The 20,485-nt window shown below is 40.5% G+C and overlaps 2 protein-coding genes and 3 long non-coding RNA genes across 5 annotated transcripts; 1 reads left to right on the top strand and 4 right to left on the bottom strand.

Moving 5' to 3' along the window:
- Nucleotides 1-1,618: 1,618 nt before the first annotated feature.
- On the bottom strand, nt 1,619-2,271 carry LOC115258781 (uncharacterized). Its single transcript, XR_003893828.2, has 3 exons — nt 2,131-2,271; nt 1,997-2,068; nt 1,619-1,941 (listed from the first exon to the last, which is right to left on the bottom strand). It is a non-coding gene; the product is annotated as an uncharacterized LOC115258781 (long non-coding RNA).
- A 7,647-nt stretch (nt 2,272-9,918) lies between these two features.
- On the bottom strand, nt 9,919-11,511 carry LOC134286282 (uncharacterized). The gene is made up of 2 exons (XM_062847875.1): nt 10,738-11,511; nt 9,919-10,434 (listed from the first exon to the last, which is right to left on the bottom strand). The coding sequence occupies exons 1-2, from the start codon at nt 11,509-11,511 to the stop codon at nt 9,919-9,921; spliced, it is 1,290 nt and encodes a 429-aa protein (XP_062703859.1).
- A 1,289-nt stretch (nt 11,512-12,800) lies between these two features.
- On the bottom strand, nt 12,801-13,326 carry LOC109400610 (uncharacterized). Its single transcript, XR_002127787.3, has 2 exons — nt 13,136-13,326; nt 12,801-13,055 (listed from the first exon to the last, which is right to left on the bottom strand). It is a non-coding gene; the product is annotated as an uncharacterized LOC109400610 (long non-coding RNA).
- A 2,592-nt stretch (nt 13,327-15,918) lies between these two features.
- On the top strand, nt 15,919-16,697 carry LOC134286150 (uncharacterized). Its single transcript, XR_009996852.1, has 2 exons — nt 15,919-16,094; nt 16,461-16,697. It is a non-coding gene; the product is annotated as an uncharacterized LOC134286150 (long non-coding RNA).
- A 1,780-nt stretch (nt 16,698-18,477) lies between these two features.
- Nucleotides 18,478-19,909, bottom strand: LOC109397530 (glyoxylate reductase/hydroxypyruvate reductase). The gene is made up of 3 exons (XM_029858973.2): nt 19,633-19,909; nt 18,792-19,564; nt 18,478-18,726 (listed from the first exon to the last, which is right to left on the bottom strand). Exons 1-3 carry the CDS (start codon nt 19,719-19,721, stop codon nt 18,605-18,607), a joined length of 984 nt encoding a protein of 327 aa, XP_029714833.1. The 5' UTR covers nt 19,722-19,909; the 3' UTR covers nt 18,478-18,604.
- Between the last annotated feature and the right edge of the window lie 576 nt (nt 19,910-20,485).

Raw genomic sequence — 20,485 nt, 5'->3', positions numbered from 1 at the left:
TCAAGTGAAAATTCACCTCGCCATGGGGCCTGCTCGTCCACTTGGACACGCTCGGTATGAGCCTGTGTGTCCATCTACCCTTGCTGGAGGAATCCCATTCGCTCTGCCACTTCAGCATAGACGAGGTTCTGGCGATACGCCTCGCGCCTCTTATGCCGCGTCGCTCGAAGCATTCTTCATCCTCTGCCACCACTAAAGCTATGGGCATCATGCCCGCTACAAGGCACGCTAGCACACATACCGCGTCCTTTGAGACCGTGCGGTACGCGCTCACCACCCTAAGGCACATCATCCTGTGAGTACTCTCAAGTCTCTTCACGTTTCGGTTAACCACTAGCGCCTTCGACCATGCAGCGGCGCCATACCGTAGCTACGTAGTAGTACGCGTAGTATGGAGACCGCTACTGCCGCGAGCAGCTTACGCTTACTCGAGACTATTGCCGAGCTGTTTGACATTATCTTTGACAATGCCATTATCGCCATGCTTGCCCTTTTGCAGGCATATTCTACGTGGCTTCCGAATTTCAGCTTATCGTCGATCATGACCCCCAATTGCTTCAGTGAGCGCTTAGAGTTGATCGTGCATCCACCTGTGGTGACCACTGCCTGTTCAGACTTGCGGTTGTTTACCACCACCACCTCCGTTTTGTGGTGCGCGAGTGCCAAATGTCTCGACCTCATCCAATCCTCCACTATGCCAATTGCGTGAGTTGCTGTCAGTTCCACTTCCTCTATCGACTCGCCGTATACCACGAGGGTAATATCATCGGCGAAGCCGACCAGCTTTACGCCCGGTGGAAGTTTGAGCCTCAATACGCCATTTTATTATTCTGTTCTTGCTCATTTGTAATAAGCTTAAAATAAGAGGATCAGGTGCGGTGGTTTTGTTTACGAAGAGATTTGTGTGCTTGAAATCGTGAGTAGGTGCCAAAGTCGGCCATTGTGGCAGCCATTTTGGGATTCTATGTCCTTTATTTCTACTGCAACTATGAAAATATTCAAAAAGTTACCAAGAAAACCGAAAAAACTCGGATTTTTTTTGCTGTTCTGAGTGGCCACCTTGTTCACTGCCCCTACTCGCATAACAGTCCCATTTTTGCTGGGTTTCCCATTTACATGGGACTGTTGTGCGAAAGGGGCCAGTTTATTACTATCTTCCATGAAACGTTCGAAAACATCAAAATCTCTTATGTCGAATTCGTTTTTGAACCTGGGTTGGAACTGGATTGGCGGAAAATGTGTAAACAAACAAACGTCAAACAAACTTTAGTACAAGCGAAACCGAAGTCGGGTTGGGGTTGAAACTGTGATCTCATCCAGTTCCAACCCAGGTTGGAACTGAATCAAAAACGAATTCGACATTAGAAATGCTTTCACAACGCACACCTCTCCTCACCTGGCAACCATACTAGTCATTGTCTGTCTGCAAGTACAGTTTGTAAAATTTGTTATTCGAAAAAGCTCTGCCCGCACTAGGGATCGGGAATTGCTCAAAATACGATATTCAATGTGCGCAGCCCAAACTACGTGAAACATTTTCATTTATTGCTCATGGTTCGAGAGCCTAACTGTCCCTACTAATCTTTCTTATTCTAGATCAATTTTTGCCTAATCTAGTGGGATCGCTCACCGACCGTGGGGTTCAACGTTCAACCTCGACCACGCAATCTCATGCCTGGCTGCTCGTCCTCGTGTTGCGTTCGGCCACCGTTTCCATGGTGCCCTGAGAACGCAATTTCGATTGCCAATCGACCTCGGCCTTGCCGACAACTGTTCGTTCTGTCTGCCGTGTTGCGTATCCCCGCGATGCCCTTCTGGTGTTCCCTTTGGTTCGCTCTACCAGCTTTGGCCTAATCTCGACGCGCGATCGGCACAACGGATCGAGTCTCGTGGCCGACGGTGGATCCCTCAACCGTGATTTGTGGGATGTGCAACAAAGCCCTGTCAAAATCTGTAATTAGGGATCGATTTGAGGTGCGTGCTTAGGTATGCTTACTCTGTGACGGGGCTCGTTGGTTTGCAGAAGAAGATCTCGCGTCGCTGATACCGGACTTGAAGCTTTTGTTGCCTATGTGTGGTAGAATAGTACCGTTAGTTCTCAAGCAACATTTCAGTACACGTGTCACTCACTCTGCCTAGCGGAACGTGCGCCCAGGCCAGTGCGAACTCCGTCCTCGTTTGGAAGAGCGAATCCTGAATATTGATGTGCCTAAATCATGATGGCTTATTAGTTTATTTTGCTGGCGAGGTTCATCTTGCTTCACTTACGGTCGGTACCGTGTGCGCACCTAACTTTGCGCATTCTTGTAAAATAACGAAGAAAATAACTAAATGTCAACATTTTTACCAATTTAATCATTGCAGTAGCATTGTGCAAACATAAACAGTATTTGACGAATATTTAATTGCCATTAAATCTTTTTTTATGTTGAATAATAAACAAAAAATACACAAAAACGTCAAAATTTGCCTCGCTTTAACACGGTTGCCAAGAAGTAAGGTACCCCGGGGCAAGTGAGAATCCGGGGCAAGTGAGACCTACAGCTATAATCTTTTTTATTTTTTAGTTTTAAGGCAAACATTCTTCATAGAAAACATAGGTTTCACACCAACGGATACTTTGAATTCAAAAATTATTATTGTTCTCACCATAAAGAGACCATAGATGTTATTGTTGATCATATGTAATTTTCAATTCACTAAGTGAAATTAACGTACTCTACTACATTCGTCGTTTAAAAATAGAATAACAGATAAAGTAAAACTTTTTCGGTTTCAGGATAATATTTGGAGTGCTTGCAAATTATTTTAAGCGAAAAAGCTGTAATTTATTTTCATTTATTACCTTTAGTTAACTGCTCTCACATGCCCTAGTGCATTTCAGCATCTGGGGCAAGTGAGACCTATGAGAGTAAACAAACACAATTTCATAGTTTGATCTCGCTTTCTTCAGCCTAAGTCGAAATTTACACAAAAGTGAAGTAAAAATTGGAGTCTTAAGTAAACAGTCGTTGAATTACACTTAATTACTTCTATTCTGATGATGAAGCTATTGTTTAAAATGGTAAAGTCATGGGTAGAACATATTTTTTTGAAATCATCTATTTTTCATATTTTTGTTCAAGCAAATTCTATTATTTTTTTTTCGTTTTTCGCTGCATAATGAGTTTTTCTGAATATTAAGGAACCGGCCATAAAGTATGAAAAAAATTGGAAAACGACTTATTCAAAGTTCACGATTTAAAAATTTGTATTTAATGATCGTAAAATTATTTTAGGGAAAACATAACATCTGTAAATCTTGAAATATCTTTTGGCGATATTTATCAGCTACGTAATATGAAAAGCAAGTATGGAAATCTTTCGGAATTTAATCTTAGGGCGCTTTTCGTATAAGTAAAATCAATTTGTTTTGCACGCGCTGCTAGAGTTAAATCATTGTTTTTTCTCAGTGGTTCGATATTATACGTTACGTGTTACGTAATTTATGCACGATACCACAAAACTTTTCCAACATAAATCGCTAAACAAAGTTATTCGCATAAGATATCTATAATTTATGCTACCTTACATATATGCAGCAACTATATTAGGTCATTTGAACAAAAATTCCCAATAGGTCCCACTTGCCCCGTGATACGGTGTAAATGAAGATCTGCTCCACTTTTCATTATATGCATAATATACAGAATTTAAAAATTTTGAAACAGTTTCAATGCCCGTTAATAAGAAAAAATATACCAACAATGTCTTTTAAAACCATTGGAATTATAAAATTATTTATGTTTAGAATTTTTTGGCTTGACAAAACCAAACTAGCATTTTTTTAGGTCCCACTTGCCCCGGGGTACCTTAACTTTACTAAAAATCAACATTTTCCTCGATAAAACTGTACAACGATGATTAATTTTGCAGTTAATTGACAAAAAAGGTGATATTCTAGTAATATCAATCACAGTTCGTAATATTTTTTTTCAATTCAATTAGGAAATAGTGGTGCGCAATGTTTGGAACCATTATTTGCACTGTGTTCCTAATTTTTGCGCACTTTTAGTAAATGCAAGTTGAACGTGAATACATGACTTACGAACCATTCAAATATTATGTAACACTAGAACTGACAATTTCAGGCCTGCCTCTCCACCATGTAGCAGATTTTGTATATAAATTAGTAGAAAATCGTATGAATCGTAGCACTACGGCAGGCATTCTCCGTCTGTCTACAATGTGACGTGATTTGTGAACAGTCCTTCATTTGGCTTTCTCGGCGGTCAATGTTAGGGACCATTCAAATATGACGTTTACCATTTTTGAGGATTTTAGAACCCCCTTCTCCCCCGAGCCGCTCCGTCACGCTTCATAGTGTACCTAATACATGGCATATCACACTTTTTAAACAACCCAACCCCCTCCCCCAAAATATGGACGTCATATTTAAATGGCCTCTTATTGTTCCTATCCGTAACGGTCACATCAATTATCAGGAAGCTTTTACCTTTGATCTCTAGACACTGGAAAACCTCTCATGAAGTTTGGATTGTCCACACGGTAAGTGCCTAGTAGGAATCGCAGACGAATTCAAGAACTCCGGAGGTCTCCGTTTCCCCTGCCTCGTAGGACAAAGTATTTCAACAAAGATCAGTTAAGGGCACATTACCTGAACAACTTTGGTTTAATAAGAAAACATTAAATAATAGTATTTTTGATGACCTTTTTGAGCAATTCATAGCATGCGCAAAGTTAGGCACACCATGCGCAAAGTTAGGAGCAATCGAAGATTTTGTGCGCAAAGTTAGGAACAAGGCAATGAAATAGTTTTTCTATTTTAAGTATTTTTTGGTTAATATTATGATTTTTTTTTATATTGCAGACTCAAAGAAGGATCATTAGTCTATCGTATGAGCAAGTTGTTCATGATATATTTTGTTTGTTTGTATTTTTTATAACGACTAGAAATTTGATTTTTCTTAACTGCGCAAAGTTTGGTGCATACACGGTACGGCCAGACACAGTCAGTGGTGGTAACCTGACCGCCACTTGCAGCTCACGTGCCCCCTTTGTACTCGATTGTGGCCTCGCGGAATTCGTGCTATCAATTGCGTAGGCGCTCGGGACGAGGGGTATTTCGGCTTTTAAGGTGATAGTATACTGCTCGCTATGCTCAAACTAATTTACATTGGTGTTTACTGCCCCCACTCGCATAACAGTCCCATTTGCAAAAAGTAGGAATTGAGAAAACGACATTTGAAGTTTAAAAACTTGTTTCCATATAAAACTTTGAAAAATCGCCAAAATTTGAAAAATATTTCGATCATCTCGAAATTTTCACAGATTGCTTTGCACATGAATATATAACTGTAATAGTAGTTTACGCAACAAGGTGCAGAATGAAGATTTTTACAGCACGAGTCGTACATTTATTCAACGAGGCTTGCCGAGTTGGATAATTACGACGAGTGCTGTAAAAATCGAGTTCTGCACCGAGTTACGTACAACGTTTTTTTGTAATTTCATGAATTACCGCTTGAGGATAGTTTTTATCAAAACTTTCATCAAACTGCACACTGATGTTTATAACCATGTATAAGAAAGTCTTATCATAGAAGGTTATAAGGAGTGTATCGGAAAGTAGTTGAAAATGTTCAGGATGCTCTATCTCGAAGCTGGGTTGGTCTTTTTACTTCGGTTCTTCTATGAAATCTTCACAATATAGTTAAGTTTAGAACAGCTTGAAAAAAATCGGAAAATGTTTAGTATTTTTCAAAATATGGTTAAATGAATACACCTCACAAAATAAAAATCTGCACAAAATGCAATTTTGTTAAGATTTTTCAACATTTGAAAAATCTGTAGCGAATAAAATTTGTACGATAAAAATTCTGGAAAATATTGATGCTTGTTAACAGTTATGTATACATAACATATCATTCAACACCGACTTTCAAAATTCATATTTTTGATAGAAAAATCTCCAATATCTACAAAATGGTCCACTCCAAATAACGCCTACTTTGTGGTCAAACTTTGAAGTTCTGCTTTTAATATTTTAAAAGGATATAAAATTCCATTTTTTGCTCTAACTTATTTGTCCATAAATTAAAAAAACATATCCTATTTTAAAAAATGTGAATTTTTCATTTTATGTATTTTTTATTTGCGTAAACATGATTTGGAGGAGCATAGAAAAAAGGGGTTCCTCAAAAATGACATTTTTTCATTTTTAAGAATTGCGCTAAAATGCAGTGCAGATTTTTCTTGAAAAAAAAAATTTGGCTATATCATAAGCATTTTGGAGATTAATATATTTACACAAAAAAGTTAACAATTTTCGAACATTATCGAACTTTTTTCGCAATTTAATTTTTTTTGAAGGTGTGCAAAATTTTAAAAACATGTGCTCAGTAATCTTGGATAAAAACCCAGTTAAATGAATATTTTTAGAAAATCATAAAAGCTATTTCTTTTTTCAAGGATTTATACAGTATCTCCAAAAATAAAATTTCTTAAAAGTTGTATTAAACTATTTTTGAGGCTATTGTAAACATTTTCAACTACTTTACGATACACTCCTTACTGTGCAGCTGTCACATTTTTTCAAAACTGCGTCCAGAAAGCATCAAGAAGTTAATCAAAACTGAAATACAGTGCTGTAATGGTTCATTACGCAACGCAAATCAGTGCTGTAATGAACCATTATCGCACTGCTAATTTGGTGTGGGAAAGTAGGCCTTTTCCTGCCAAATTTGCGTGAGGTAAAACAGCCTATTACGATGGGAAATTGCAAAAAAAAAATATTATTACAATCACTACAAAGTTGTTCAGTTTTGCGTGACGTGACACAAAAATCCATGATGGGACTGTTATGCGGGTACTTTTCATATGGGACGCTCATGACTTGGTATTTTTTTCACACATTGACATAAATATTCGTAATTTTTATTATTGTTTTTGGAAGTACATCGTGTGAGGTATACTTCGGAGCCGATAATAGAAATACGGTCGGATTTAAACCACGTAGAAATACTTTCACTTTTTATTAATTTATCAGAGCGTCCTCGTCTCGTATCCCGGTCCCTGGACCAACCTTTCTCGCTCTCCCCGTTATCCCCCTTCTCTCTTCGTGTGTGTCGTTCGCTGTCTCAAGGGATAGGATATTACACTTACATTCGGTAGGGGGTATGAAGCTAACCAACTTAAGGTATGACTCGACAGACTCTACAACCCTCTCTAGGTTTTATTGAAACTCAAAATAATGTGGAATATAATCCGAAAATCTGGAGGGTTCCTTCCGTACCCGCTTCGAACACGTTGGAGCGATTTCCAACGGCACATGGTCGGTCTGACCTTGATGGTGATGTGCTTCCTTCGGACTTCCCTCAATTGTAACCTCGGATTCGCCATGCGGTGCATGCGCTGCTTCTTCCGGTTCGATCCGCTTTAGGTCAGCTACGTTTCTTCGATATTCCTTACCGTCTTCGGATGAACGCACTGTTGTGTCTCCACCACTCCTCCGAACTACAACATATTCTTCTGGGCCAAAAGTGGAACTCAACTTATTCTCCTTACGCATACGCTTTAGTAGAACTCGATCACCAACATATATGGCACTCCTTCGTGCACGACGCTTCACATCAGCTGCCATTCTCCCCTTTTCTTTCTGGACTTTGTCATGATCTCGCACGTTTTCATCTATTTGGGAGCTACGCGGAAGTTGTGGCAGCTTTGAACGAATTCTACGGCCAAACATCAATTCCGAAGGAGAGATCCCTGTAGTTGGATGAGGTGTATTGAGCTTCTCAAGAATTTTCAGCATTTCGATAAGTTTCTCTTCGACCTCTAGGTTGTGCGCCAGGGTATAATGTGTGTTGGGCACTTTGCGACGATTAACACAAATCCGCACATCAGCGCACAATTTGCGCGCCGATTGCCTATGCGCCAAGTTTTTCACTAGCCAAATCACTATTAATCAGTGTTTTAATGAAGTAAAAGCGTTGTTACCGTTAATAATATCTTTCTTGTACATTATTTCCAGACATAGGGAAGTCCAATGTTTTAGACAAAAAATCCGAACCCTAGGAGAGATTGAGCTCTTGGCGCGAACCATTCTGACACTTGTTTATTTACATTTTGTATGGCGCACAACCCGGCGCATGGGCTGTCGGCGCACAAGTTGTTGGCCAGTATGCGGATTTCAGAAAAGATTCGCAATAGCATGATACGAAAGGATGTATTGAACCAACGCTTGTTTCCAGTCTTGACCCAATTCCTGTGCGATTCTGAGGCGTTTCAGGATGGAACGATTCTGTCTTTCAACCTCACCGTTTTGTTGAGGCCAGTACGGAATTGTGTTGACTAATCGGATGCCAAACTCTTCACAGAAACTTTTGAACTCCTCGCAATTTGCACTAAACTGTGGGCCATTATCTGCTCGTATAGTTAGTGGCACCCCATAGCGGCAGAAGATTTTACCTAATTCGTCAATAGTATGTTTTGTGGTAATTCGTTGCATTTCGCAGACCTCGAGATAACGACTGTAGTAATCTACAACAACAAGCAGTGTTTCTCCATTTGGAAGCGGGCCAAGAAAATCTATCGCTATGTCTTCCCAAGCACCATTTGGCATTTCCTTTCGTACCATAGGCTGCGGAGGATCAGGTGTGGAGACTAGAAGACATCCTCTACACTTCTTAACGAAAGCTTCGATCGCCAGGTCCATCTTTGGCCACCACATGGCAGTCCGTAGATGGGACTTCATTGTACGCATTCCTAAATGCCCCTCGTGTGCGATTCTGATTACCCTATCACGCAGCGAAACAGGCACCACAATTCGATCGGATCTTAGCAAAACTTCTCCAAATCGGCATAGTTCGCTTGCAATCACTCGAAAAGAGATAGGCAATTCCTCGATGTTTCCCTTGTCAACCGCTTCAAGTACTTCTTGGATCTCTAAATCTTTCTGCGATGCTTCAATGATTTCGTCCCAACGAAGAGCAACGGACGTAGCTGATGACAAGGCCACATGTTTAACGAACATTTCTTCCCTCTGATCGAATGGCACTGGTTTAAGAGAACTCAACCGTGACAGGACATCTGCAAGATTTTTGTCACCCGAAATGTGGGTCACTAAGTAATCAAGGCGAAGAACCCAACGTTCTATTCTTGCACACGGCCGTGACCTTTCAGTGAACAGGTATACTAAAGCCTTACAGTCCGTTAGAATATCGAATTGGCGACCATATAGATATATCTGAAAACGCTCCACACTCCAAACTATCGCCAAGGCCTCTTTTTCCGTCTGGCAATAGCGTTTTTCGGTATCAGTGAGGGATTTTGAAGCGCACGTAACAACACGGCTATTCCCTAACGAGTCAGTTTGAATCAGTATGGCTCCTAATCCGATAGGACTTGCATCAGTCACAATAGTAGTTCGATGATCCTTATTGAAGAACCCCAGCCGTAAGATCTCGACCATAGCTGCCTTAATGCTATCGAACGACTGTTGATGTTGCTCAGTCCAGCTAAACTTAGAATCTTTCTTTGTAAGCGTTCGGAGTGGTTCGTCTAATGTAGCTAAATTGGGTATGAACTTGTTAAGATAATTGGCCAGCCCCAAGAAACTTCGCACTTCTGCCTCGTTTTCTGGACGCCGGAATGATTGTATAGCCACCACTTTATCCTTTGCCGGAATGACCCCGTCTGAAGAAATTGTATGGCCCAAAAAGTCAACTTTTGTTACCCCAAACACACATTTATCCCAATTTAGCTCGACTCCACGATCTTCGAAACGTTTCAGCACCTAATAGAATGATATAACAGACAACTTTATTTATTTTTATTTTGTTTTTAACTCAAATTTCAATAAAATTAATCAAACATCAACGCATCACTTATTTCCCCTTGCATTGTATCAATCACTTGTCAACGTACCTGTTTCAGTCGCTCGTCATGTTCCTCTCGTGTGCTTCCTTCGATGATCACATCGTCCAAATACCAGGACGTCCCTTCGCAACCTGCCAGTATTTGATCCATCACCTTTTGGAACAACTCGGGTGCCGTAACGAGACCAAAAGGAAGCCTTTTGAAACGAAACAATCCTTTGTTTGTGATGAACACTGTAACATCCCGCGACTCCGGTGCTAGCTCGACCTGCAGAAAGGCGTCCTTGATGTCCAGCTTGCTCCAAAATCTTCCTTTGCCCAACCTCGCTATGTATTCATCGACGACTGGCATAGGATGTCTCTCACGAAGGACCGCTTCGTTGACTCGTCGCAGATCTAAGCAGATACGGGGTTCACCGTTGTGCTTCCCGACAACTACAAGGGGCGATACCCAAGAGGCTGGACCTTGCTTCACCTCGATGATGTCTTTGGTCAGCAACTGGTCAAGTTTTTGATTTACGGCATCTTCGAGAGGAATCGGGACCCGACGTATGGGCTGGAATACAGGCTTCGCATTTGGATCCATATGAATGTGAACTTGGATATCTTTTATTTTCGAAAACGCTTTATCATCACTTGTCACGTGGTAGGCATCCAAACCAACTTTTAAGATCCCTAACTCCTTGGATGTTTTGTCCCCAAGCAGGGATCGTTGTCCACCTTGTACAACATAAAATTCAGCTGCTGTCGACTTAGTTCCAACCTTGACATCTGCCACGAATGTACCTAATATGGGTAACGGCATATCACTCGCGTAACCCTTAAGGATCCGGCCACTTCCTTTTACGCATTGACGTACTCTGATCTTAGCCTGCTTCAAGCTTTCCCAAACCGTATCCGGAATTAAATTTGCATCGGAGCCTGAATCAATCAGAAGATCCAGTTTTACTCCGCCCACTTCACAGGAAAGTACGTTGGTATCATTTCCTGAATAAAATGCATAATATGTCTTCTCGGGGTTATGTTGAACTGGTGGGCCTGCAACTTTGTCCTCTTCGACGGCACGAATACGATCTTTATCTGGCAAAGCCTTCTTCTTAGAACCTCGCAGACGACAACAAGACTCAAAATGCCCAGTCACTTTACATCCATGGCACACGATGTTACGCGCCGGACATCTTCTATCTGTTGAGATGTGATCACGACGACCGCAGTTGTAACAACGGATAATCTTTGGGTAGGACAGATTGTCTCGCGGCGGGATAAACTTCATCGGATCGCGACGTGTATTTTGTGGCATTCGATCGTGGCCTCCCTTGATTGCAGCAGTTATCTTGAACGCTTGTTGACCATTTGAGGCCACCTTGGAACTTCCATTTAAATCTTTGACTTGAATGTCAATGCTTTCCAAAACGACTCCCAAAGATTCTATTTCCGCGAGTGAACGATCTTGCTGTAGAATCCGACGTCGCAATTCCGTGGACGCACAGCCTTCAACTACTGCGTCCGTCAAAAATATGTCTGTCAGAACATCCCGGATTTCGTTCGAATACTTATCGAACCCACAATCTGACGCTTGCTGGCGTAAACGCAGCATGCAATCGGCAAACCTCTCTCCTTCTTTTTGCTTCATTTGCTTCAATTTATGCCGTTCTAGGCAATCCTGCCGGCAAGGCTGGAAGAATCCGTCAAGTGCGTTTATAGCAACATCGTACCACTGTTTTTCAATAGATACAAGTGGAAAATTTTCGCGATCAGGAAGGTTTTGAAAAACCCGTTGTAACTGTGGGCCACCCAAATGAAGAAGTATGGCTCGCTTCTTTCTTTGGTCCTCGATATCATATGCTTCGAAGTAGCATTCCAAAGCCCCTTTCCAAACCCTCCACTCGTTAAACAGACGATGTTTTTCTATATCGTCACACCGGAACTGCTGTATGGCCCGACTGCTATCCATCTGTAATAGATTCATTTGAATGGAAATGCAATCAGTGACCCAACAGTACCCTAAAGATTATATGATGGAATTTTCAACTAGTCGACGAATATAAAAAGTCGTTTGCCCATTGGTAAGAATAAACGCTAGTAAGGTTTGTATCATCATTTATTTATTATGCACCACTCATATACATCTGCTGATGCATCAAATCAATAGTTAGTCCTTTTTGTAATCCATGATCGTTGCTCACGTCACAGCGCTGTTATCGCGATTCCTACCCATGGTCGAAGTGAATGACCACCTCCTGCAGCGACTACTGCATGATTTTATATTTTCCCATGGTCAATTGTTACTGATCACCTCCTGCAGCGACTACTACAGGTACTTCCTACACCCGTGGTCATTGACCACCACCTGCAGCGACTACTACAGGTACTTCCTACACCCGTGGTCATTGACCACCACCTGCAGCGACTACTACAGGTACTTCCTACACCCGTGATCATTGACCACCACCTGCAGCAACTACTGCAGGTACCTTTACCAGAGACCCGTGTTCAATTACAATTAACCACCTTCTACAGCAATCGCCATAGACACATAATATCCATACCCGTGATCTTGTTGTGATCACCTCCAAAAGCTACAGCTAATGGCACTAGTTCAACATTTGTTTCGTTCAAATCACTTGAACACCTCTTTGATTCAGTCGTATAGGTACACGCTAGTTCGGGAATACCCATTAATGGGTACTTTAGTACCCATTTCGAACTAAAGTGGCTTAACCCATTTAATGGGTATTCGCCGTTTACCCATTAATGGGTATTCGACTCGAACTTCAAAAAATGGGTATTGTTTTTAATAATAAATGGGTAAAAATGCCCCATTGTTTTTCAATAATAAATGGGTAAAAATGCCGCAGTTTTGGAAATTTTTCAGCCGGACCAGCTATTATAAGCACAAATACTTTAATTAAAACAATTGAATTTTTCTTTACGTTTACTCTTAAATTTTATTCCAATGAACCATTTTGATACATATTATAAAGATGCAATCTATAAAATAAACCTAATTTTTTTCTGCCATGCACACGGGGTTTCGAAGCAGGTTGGGTAGGTTGCACCTCGGGTTGCACCGGTAGCACCGTAGCTCATCTCATGCCTTATGTTCTGCGACAAGTCCGGCGATGTCCGTCATCAAGATTGGCCTCTTGGATGTCCATCATTTGGCGTTGCTCTGCCCTGAAAGTTCATTAAAATAAGCTTTAGGAAACATTTCTTGGAGATGGATGAAGTGATCAAAAACCGAGTCAAAAACTTACTTTCCAGCTCCCGGAATGTATTTTCATCGGCTTGTTTCTGGTGTCGCCCGTTCACTGCCAAATTTCACCCGAATTTGATTGAGCAGCCGCCGGATTTCACGAATTGAAAGAGTATTCTAAACACAACAAAAAAATTTCCAAGACGATTTTCAAAATGGCGGCGTCATTCGTCAAACCTATCCATGTGTATTATTTACCCATTGTGAGGTTGTCCGGCTGAACTCCAAAATGTGGAAAATACACCCATTATTTGAAGTTTGAAAAATACTCATTATGTGACAGCTCAGTACTCCTTCGAAAAATGGGTACTTGAGACTCATTTAATGGGTATTCCCGAACTAGCGTGTACACCACCGGGCTGATTTTTTTTTCCACAACCAACATTCAATGTAGCTCTTATGAAGAACTGTCATGGAAGCAAACGATACATCATCAGAATCATCAATAGTACACTTTTCCATTCAAGTAACATCACTCCCATATCAAAACAAATGATGATGCGTTCTTATAGGAATTTCTAACAAGATTCCCCGGCAGCCACGTACTGTTGCATCTCACTCGTGATCTCACTAATACTGACCATTTCGACATGAAAAAAAAATCTTCAACCCACCCGCCATTTTGACACAACAAGCAGTGCAGTATCCAGTTCGTAAAACATGAAATAACATCGCTAATACTCACGTTTTCCGAAATCCTCGTCGCCAAATTGTGAGGTATACTTCGGAGCCGATAATAGAAATACGGTCGGATTTAAACCACGTAGAAATACTTTCACTTTTTATTAATTTATCAGAGCGTCCTCGTCTCGTATCCCGGTCCCTGGACCAACCTTTCTCGCTCTCCCCGTTATCCCCCTTCTCTCTTCGTGTGTGTCGTTCGCTGTCTCAAGGGATAGGATATTACACTTACATTCGGTAGGGGGTATGAAGCTAACCAACTTAAGGTATGACTCTACAGACTCTACACATCGAAAATGATGACTATTCATAAAGTTAACTCAAAAGTGATGAAAAGTCAAATGGGATTGTTATGCGAGTGGGGGCAGTTTACTATTCGCGTACAGACTTACTATAACAACATTTCTACATCCTAGACGTAATCGTAACAAATTTCCGCATATCATTTTGTTTCATACTGGTTTGCGCCTCAGTACATTCTTCTCATACTGCTTCTTTCTGCGCTGATTTCTTTACTTGACAGCTCAGTTTCCATATACCACTCTGTATTCTGCCATGTACGAGACATTAACATCCGGCTCACACTGGGGCAGGATTGAAAATACACGGAAAAAACCTCTAGCTCGTCGAGATGTCGAGATCCACACTTGGTGTTTTCAGAGAAAATATTTCTATATGCATGGTCGATATTCTGAACGGTAGCATATTTTTCTTACGTTATTATCGAGTTTTTTCATTAAATTACGTTTGTAAACAAATTTAATGTTCGTTTTCGAGTTGTAATTGAGCTTGAGCTTGAGCTTGATTGACCGCCCGTGGATGCTACTCCAGTATCGCCAGACCAGCTACACTCACACAAGGACCAATGAGATAACTGCCGGGGACTAGCAGGCATCTTCAGTGTGTGAGCGTTGGTGATCTTCTATTTTTAGGCGACAATGGCGCCTGCCACGTCAGGTTGCAGGTCAATGTGGGGAAGGGGTAAGGAAGTGATGATTGCAATCGTTTGTATCCACATCTGTCCGAATATACCTCTGCGCCAGCACAAATTCATGCGGATGTTGGAGTGTTGGTGGGAATTGGTTGGCAGAAGGTTCACACATTGGTGTGTGGATACCAGAGGAAGGTGAGAGAATTGTGTGTTTTTATTATTTTGAAGATGTGCGGCACAGCTCGCTTGATTGCATAACTTGTAGGCGTTTTTCTAATAGGATTGTGACACTGTGCTGTGAAAGTTTGGAAGGAAGGGAAACGGCTTTTTCAACCCGTTTCTGTTCTAGCGACGGCTATGAACATGTTTATATACATGAGTTGTATATGTAGAGAGCAGAGGGAAAGTATATAGAAAGATACAAAGTAGGAGGAAAGGGACGGGCCAGGGATTGAACCCAGAACCTTCTGCATATAAATCAGAAGCGATAACCACTAGACCACCAAGCCCGTCTAATGTTCGTTTCGAGTTGTAATAATATATGTTTAATTATAGTATTTTTCATTATTACAACTCTGTTCGTTTTCGAGTTGTAATAATGAAAAATACTATAATTAAACATATATCAAAAAAATTAGTTGAAAAAAAACAAAATATGCATTGATTTTTTATAGAAAGTTCCTGAAAATCACGCAAAATGTATATAGGACGTTCTTGCAGTCGGGCAAGTTCGGACACTCTCTAAAATAAAAACTCTCATTTTTGGTTAACACCCATGCCGCACAGGGACTGTGTTGGAAAAATACATTTTTTAAAATTATTCGTACGCTCACATTTTTGCAAAATATCAATATTTTTCGGTATTTGAAGGTGGTTTATAAACTCAGTGAGGTTGCCATGTCGAAATTATTGCAAAATAAATGCTCATGTGAGCGTACCAGCAATTTAAAAAAAATGTGTGTTTCCAACACAGTCATGTGCGGCATGGATGTTTACTAAAAATGTGCAGGCCGAACACATTTTTGAGGGTAGCCGTTTTTGCGTGCAAGTTTTTTCATCGGCGATCACCTAAAAAAATACATAAGCTTTCATGTAAATTTTTTTCACCGACGTGATATTTGATGATTTTTTTTTTAAATAGCGTTCAAAGTTTACTGTTTTGTGTGAATTAGTAGGGTGGGGCGGGGCAAGATGGGTCGCATAAGGATGGATCACCATAACTTTGTAAATACAAACCGTATTGGTTTGTATTCGTCCGCTACTCTTTAATACACTAGTTAGCTATGCTAAAAGTCGATAAAAAGTTCATTAAATACAAAATATGATGTTAAACGAGCAGTTTTAAAAAGTGATCGATTTTGCACCGTGAAAAAAGTGCGGGGCAAGATGGGTCACCTTTTAAGTAATTCACATTTTCTCAACGAAAAACGTCAAAATATAAGATTTGTTCCGCATTGATATATGCTCCATATCCATACTGAATAAACAAGAGCTACTAGTAAACATTTTGTAGATTTATTTGGAATATAAAAAACTTTACGATTTGAGTGGTCCTAAGGCGTCTTGAAAATCGATGTTTTCACTAAAAAATTATCATAATTTTATGTTATAATTTTGAGTGTTCATTCCGCTTGATTGAAGTTATTTATAAGATAGTCTTGTAATAAAAAATAAATAACTTTTGAATGCTCCAAAAATACGTTCAAAATTGAAGGTGACCCATCTTGCCCCGCGGCCGTTTATATGGAGATTATATGGAATGTATCGCATAAGAAAAATGGCTAAAAACCATTTTATTTTTTATTTCCAATGAGAGTGAATAATTTTTCAATCAATGCCCCAAACTTTTGTATATTCATGCTGGTCATCTAACAAAATTATTAATCTAAACAAAACATGAGTAATGCGCCCGAAAATGGCACTGACCCATCTTGCCCCGTGACCCATCTTGCCCCGTCCCACCCTACAACATTTTTGCAGATATATAACCACGTTGTATGTTGCCTAGTGAACCATGAGAAGTATAAATGCAATCTAGTCACAGGTTTAGTTATTTTTAAGCTTCAAACAAATTGTAAATTGTGCAATGAAATCCTTTGAAAACCCGTGGATCGCTCCTGAACCCCCCTGGAAAGCCCTGAAATACTGCTGGAACCCCCTTAGCATTATGAATCCCTCTGGAACATCTCTGGAACGCACTTGAAAATCATTGAAAATCCCTGAAACCATCCTGACGCCCTCTGGAACACCCCTGGAACGTCTTTGAAACCCCATGAAATTCACGGTTAGGTAAAGTGAAAAAAAAAATCTGGCGGTCATGCTAACATTGTAGGCTATGCCAAGCGTTCAACAATTGGATTTTAGATGCATAATGACAGTGTGATAAGAAAAATATTTTTTTCAAATGAAATTACAATGAAAATGTGATTTTTAACAATATTAAACTGTTAAGGACATCCTTGTTGTTCTTGTAACTATGGTGTGACTTTGATAGTTGCGGTCGATTTGCCAGCAAAGCTTATTTCGTAACAGCAATTTCTTAAAATCAATCTTAAGAATTGTGCAGTTTTTGTGTCATCAGCGGTACAAAATTTTCAATCGATGCTTTTGACGTGAAATATGTATAATTTTGTAACTTTATTGGAGTATTATCATGACACACATGTATACGCATCTACATCATACGTTTACGTTGATGGAATATTACTAAAGTAAAATTTATATGTAATAACATTTTCAGAAACTGTTCAACATTTGGGTAGTGTTCAACAATTGGCGAATTACCCTACATTTTGAGTGATTTTCAGGAACTTTCTATAAAAAATCAATGCATATTTTGTTTTTTTCCAACTAATTTCTTTGGTATATGTTTAATTTTAGTATTTTTCATTCTTACAACTCGAAAACGGACATTAAATTTGTTTACGAACGTAATTTAATGAAAAAACTCGATTTTAGATAGGTACATATTTTATAAAACGTCTAATATCTCAAGAACAGTAGGCTTTGGAAATTTGACGTCTTCGGCAAACGTTTTTAGCATAAATAGCCGAACAACTTTGCCGAAGACACCATACCCGCTAAAATGAAAGGTGGCCAAAATGACTTTTAGGACTTTTATGCGAATAACGTAAGAAAAATATGCTACCGTTCAGAATATCGACCTTGTTCATAGAAATTATTTTCTTTGAAGACACCAAGTGTGGATCTCGACGAGCTAGAGGTTTTTCCCGTGTATTTTCAATCCTGCCCCAGTGTGCGGCTTATGGCAACGTTCTTCTCATTCGTCACTTTCTGGCACTCATCATCGATTCAACCGTTTCTGTGTCTTCTTTGATCAGTAACTATCACCTTCCACGCTGCTGTGCTCACTGTTCCGTAGATAGACTCCCACAGATTGTTGACTACGTTGTTTTCTTTTATCCACTCATTCAGCTACAAAAATCCATTAGGTATCCATCCAAATCTAATACGAAACATTTTTCGACCGCCCGGAAATCTAACCTTTTACCAAAGACAAGTGTCAGACCGTTCTTATTGATAACAGATTGAAGACAGAGTCAGGGCATACAAGAAGATCATGCTATGCGAACAATTCTGCAATGGCATGACACACGATTAGTTGAAAAAACTTAGGGATTTCGTTTCTTGAAATTGAATGTTAAAAAGCAGGATGCTTCGCCGCGGAGAGTTCTCAGTACCTTAACCTACTTAATAAATTTCCGTTGAAATTTTACTTCTAAAATATATAATCAATAATTTAGTTTTCAATATATAAATAGCGAAACGTTTAAAAATACACATGTAAAGGCATTAGGTCGCGGTTCAAAATCCATCCACCAGCTACATTGAGGTACATCAGTAAGGATAAGGCGCCAACATCGGAGTTCCAGCAATACCGGCGAGTACGTTGTGTGCTGCAATAACCGACATATCCTCACGGGTACGCTGCGTGGCCGAGCCCAGATGGGGCACAACAACTGAAAAGCAATGGTAAATGTAATTAAATTTCCAGGTCTTACAAGTTGTGGTCATGGCCTCTTACCGGCATTGGGAAGCTTCAACAGTTCACTATCGGCGGGCAGTGGTTCCGGGGTCATCACATCCAAGCCTGCTGCAAAAATCGTTCCATTCTTCAGGGCATCAACCAAAGCGTCTTGATCGATAATCTCCCCGCGAGCAATGTTAACCAGCACCGCTGTTGGTTTCATCAGCTTCAAGGTGGTTGCATTAATCAAATTGCGAGTACTGTTGTTCAGCGGTACGCAAACAAAGACGTAATCACTCTCCTTGAGCAGCTCGGACTGCGAAACGAATTTCGCGCCAACTGATTCTGCTTCGGGCTTATGCTTTCTTCCACTGTAAATAATATCGCCCACTTCGAAGCCCTTTAAACGTTTGGCAATGGTGAGCCCAATTTCCCCCAAACCAATGATTCCAATCGTGCTTCCTTTGATGTCACGCCCGAGCATCCACTGTGGTCCACCCTGCCATTGAGAGTTATCGATTTTCAAACGACCTTCATGGAAACGCCGGCCGGCTGCGATCATCAGTCCGATCGCTTCATCGGCTACGGCATCATTCAGCACCGTCGGAGTGTATCCCAGTGGGAAGTTACGACGCTTGAATTCCTCAAGGTCCACGTAGTCCATCCCGGCGGACATGGTGGATATAGCCTTCAACGTAGGAGCTCCGATGTCCAGAACCTCTCCATTCAGCGCGTAGTGGCCAACCCACATGATACCGTCTACACCGGGAATGAGCTTCAGGATATCAGCCCTGGTTGCTGGTACATTCTCTGGAAAAATCACGTCACACCTGGAACAAAGAAACAGCGTATTGTTATCTTGACCAAACAATGATGTGCGAGTTTCTGATGGACTTACTTGTGGCGGAGAATTGTTATACCTTTCTCCGGGGTTTCCTTGTTGGTTACTAGAACCTTCGGACGCCCCGTTTGTTGCCCGGTGGACATGGTGCAGCTGCAAATGAGATGGGAATGAAGCAACCTAAGAAGGAATCTGGACGATTGAAACAGTTTTCCAATAGAAGATGCAATTCTAAACAAGAAATTGTGGATCTTTTTCGTTTTGCTGGTAATGTCGCAGTTCTATCTCCCATGAGGCGATAATACGCACTGGTGTTGTTATTGTGCGATAGCGCGTTAGTCCCACCTATAGATATCTCTGTGTAGACTGCCACCCTTCGAGTGGATTTTGTTATCATAACATGTGAATATATTCACATGGCCCGGTATGTAGTGTGTGCCAGTGCTGTCCGGTAGTTGTGAGATCTATTCATGAAATAAAGATTTGGTTTGTAGAGCGCAGTGCACTTGAAACCATACATGTTCGTAAGGAGTGTATCGTAAAATACTTGAAAATGTACACAATTGCTTTAACATGAATTCATTTGATAAATAAATATTTTTAGTTGAAAAGACTGTTTGCTTCTCCGAGCAAAGGGCATTAAAACTATAAATTTCGTCTAACAGCGCACAAATGTTTTAAGGCCGGACGGGACGGTGGTTGAATCGTCCGCCATTGCTCTGTTGCTAGTAAGATGCAAATCTCAACTTCTACTTCATATTATTGACTAGAAATTTAATCGTTCATTTGCTCACTTGTGGTGCACAATCGATCAGCTACGTCAGTGCAGTGGAAATTGATATTTGCTTCTTCAAAATCGCGAGGCAAATTGTTAGAAAGAGAGGGAAGATAGGAAAAATTACATGTCGTC

Source organism: Aedes albopictus, chromosome 2, assembly GCF_035046485.1.
Source record: "Aedes albopictus strain Foshan chromosome 2, AalbF5, whole genome shotgun sequence".
NCBI classification, from domain to species: Eukaryota; Metazoa; Arthropoda; class Insecta; order Diptera; family Culicidae; genus Aedes; species Aedes albopictus.
This window is presented reverse-complemented; position numbering and strand designations above follow the sequence as displayed.